Raw genomic sequence first — 2,807 nt, forward strand, 5'->3', positions numbered from 1 at the left:
GCCATATATGGGTGGCGTACACTTAATCTGTTGATTAGTGGAGTGGAGTAGGAGAATATTGATGAGTACATGTGTGAATGTTTACATAGTACTCCACTAACATCCAGCACTATTCCCTTGCTTGATTGGGGAAAATTAATGTAAGAGGCAGACAGTAGATGGGACAAAAGAAAGAAAGAAAATAGATCCCTTGCAAGCTAGAGGCCCCTAAAAGAAAGAAAGCTAGAGGTCCTTAAAAGAAAGAACGAAAATGGGTCCTTTGCAAGCTAGCTCGACAGTTTCAATTAGTATTATTTTTTGCTTGTAAAGGAGTTAATTGTGTGTGAACTTGGAGCTACTCACTTCGAAACCACTTAATGTTCTTCAGAAGTTTGTTCATTAATTCTTGGCCCCGACGTGCGTACGTGCGTGCGTATGGATGAACCATGATGAACAACGCCCCAAAGAAAGATTCTTCCCTGGAAAGAGAATACTACCAACCACACAGTCTGAAAGCCAAAGGCAATTCAGTAGAGGAAAGGGACACGAGAACATCTGGTTAATCTATTATAGGCACTGAAATATCTTCGATTTTCATCATCGTCGATGGATCATCGCCACAAGCTGGAGCGGAGTCCGGATGATCCATCTGTGTTTCCAAGTCCCAACACGCCCGCCCGCAGACCCGAACAACGCTAGCTAGCACTCAACCCACTCATGATCCTTCGATCATCACATACCTGACAATCTAGACTCTAATTAACAAAGCAACGAGACTGGGCCGGAGATGCATGCGTCCATGGGGATGGCGTCTATCCGGCCGGCGAGGGGGCGCGAGATCCGCGTCGACGGGCGGATCTCAGGCCCTGAAGCAGGCGGCGAGGTGGAAGTGGAGGTGGCCCGAGGAGGAGCCGTGGTGGTGGTGGCCGCCGGAGACGAGGCGGCCGGAGCCGGAGCCGCCGTGCCGCTGGCCGTCGATGACGGCCTGCACGCGGCGGAAGTTGTCGACGCCGCAGGGGATGGTGATGGCGCCCTGCTGCTGGAAGCCGTACTCCTCCTCGGCCTCCTTGAGGAGGCCCACGAAGAGCGGGTGCTTGAGGTAGCCCACCGGCACCACGAACCGCTCCTCCTCCTCCGCGCGGCCGCCCGGCCCCACCACGCGCACCGCCATGCACCCCTTGGGCGGCATCGACGAGCCGCCGCTCGAGCCCCCCGCCGCCGACGAGTGCTGCTTCCTCAGCAGGCTCACGCCCATATATCTTGATCTTCACAACACCCTACCCTGTACCAAGAAAGAAACGCTCTCTCGCTCGCTAGACCACGACGGCGACCGGCGTCCGACGGCGGGCGTCAGAGCGCGGGGCGGCGGCACGCTGGACGCTGCTGCATGGCGGCCGTCGACTGGGTAGCTAGGGTTGGTGGCGGTGGTGGTGCTTGGCCCGTCGGGGTTCCCGGTCTCGGCTACGGCGCCTGTGCCTGCCTGCCTGCCTCGATCTGCCCGTGCGTGCCCTGCGCTGGGTGCGTCTGGTCCGGGAGGGGGCGGGGGCGCGTGCGTATAAGAGGCGGGGGGCGCGGGCTGCTGCGGTTTGTTGCCATCCGCCGCTCCCTTTTCCATACCGTATTCCGTTTATCTTTCCACAAGGTATATCGATAACCTTTTTTTTCGGGGAATATCGAAAATCTTTGCCCATAAATGTGGCACAGTACTGCAGTATCCGCGCGAAAATGATCTCGTGATTAATCCCCACGTTTATTGTTCAACGATAATAATATATTTGCATTTCCTGTTTTACGCCGATCCCGTATATTTAGGGCTTATTTAGTTGAGATTCGAAATCTTATCTCGCCGTGTTGGGCGCATTTATTTCTCAAGATAAGGTAATTCTACACGTGACTACTATTGTTTTCGTTTTGCTAGCTCATGCTGGGACTGGCGTACACATTTCTGCGGAAAAAAGATTAGCGTATTCAGAAAGATTAGCGTTTTGAATACGCTTTGAATACGGGGAGAGGGGCATCTGATCCCCCCAGGGTATAGCTAGCCGGGCTACTGTGTGTGTAGCAGCTGGAGGAATGCCGTGTGTTGCATCGACAGTCTTTTTTTGTGTGTGCGAGAGGGATCTCTAGTGCCGTGTGTCGCATACTCTCTTGACACTTCGGTTGGTGATGCTACTGCTAGGGTAGAGGCTAGAGCTTGGTGGGCACTAGACACGGGCGCAGGTCGGTCCAGCCCGGTGAACAACTGTATACACCAGCACCTAGTGCGACAAAACATTACTATTTCTTCCTTCCGTTCTAAATTATACCCCCTTCGTCTGGAATTACTTATCCACAAATGCATAAAAACATAAATATCTAGAATTAAAATATATCTAGACATATTCATTTCCATTTCTGTGACAAGTATTTCCGAACGGAGAGAATACTCTGTCCGTTCCAAATTATATGTAGTTCTGCTCATTTTAGTGTGTGTAGAATGTATATAGACATATTTTATTGGTTTATTTATTCACTCATTTCAGTTGGATATGTAATTTATATTAAAATATCTAGAACGTCTTATAATTCGAAACAAATATGATATTTAAAATCTAGGTTAGTTGTAAGTCAAACTTCTTTATGTTTTTACGTTTGAGCAAGTTTACTGACAAAAGAAACCAACATTTACAACGCCGAATTAGCTTCATTATGGCATCTCCAACGCCGTTCTCTAAAACAGACACACCATTCATTCGCGGACTGGTTCGGATTGGTCTGTGAACTCGGATTCGAGAGCCGGCCATCCAACAATGTCCCATAAATGTCCGCTCCTGATGTTTTTCTTATCC

General features: G+C 50.3%; 1 protein-coding gene across 1 annotated transcript; it reads right to left on the minus strand.

Annotated features, from left to right (window-relative positions):
* Positions 1-510: 510 nt before the first annotated feature.
* Positions 511-1,528, minus strand: LOC123148269 (auxin-responsive protein SAUR32). The gene has a single exon (XM_044567650.1). The coding sequence runs from the start codon at positions 1,232-1,234 to the stop codon at positions 839-841; it is 396 nt and encodes a 131-aa protein (XP_044423585.1). The 5' UTR covers positions 1,235-1,528; the 3' UTR covers positions 511-838.
* Between the last annotated feature and the right edge of the window lie 1,279 nt (positions 1,529-2,807).

Source organism: Triticum aestivum, chromosome 7A, assembly GCF_018294505.1.
Source record: "Triticum aestivum cultivar Chinese Spring chromosome 7A, IWGSC CS RefSeq v2.1, whole genome shotgun sequence".
NCBI lineage: Eukaryota > Viridiplantae > Streptophyta > Magnoliopsida > Poales > Poaceae > Triticum > Triticum aestivum.

Excerpts from the sequence above, each read along its gene's own strand:
- LOC123148269 (XM_044567650.1), bottom strand. The coding sequence starts at position 1,234 with ATGGGCGTGAGCCTGCTGAGGAAGCAGCACTCGTCGGCGGCGGGGGGC.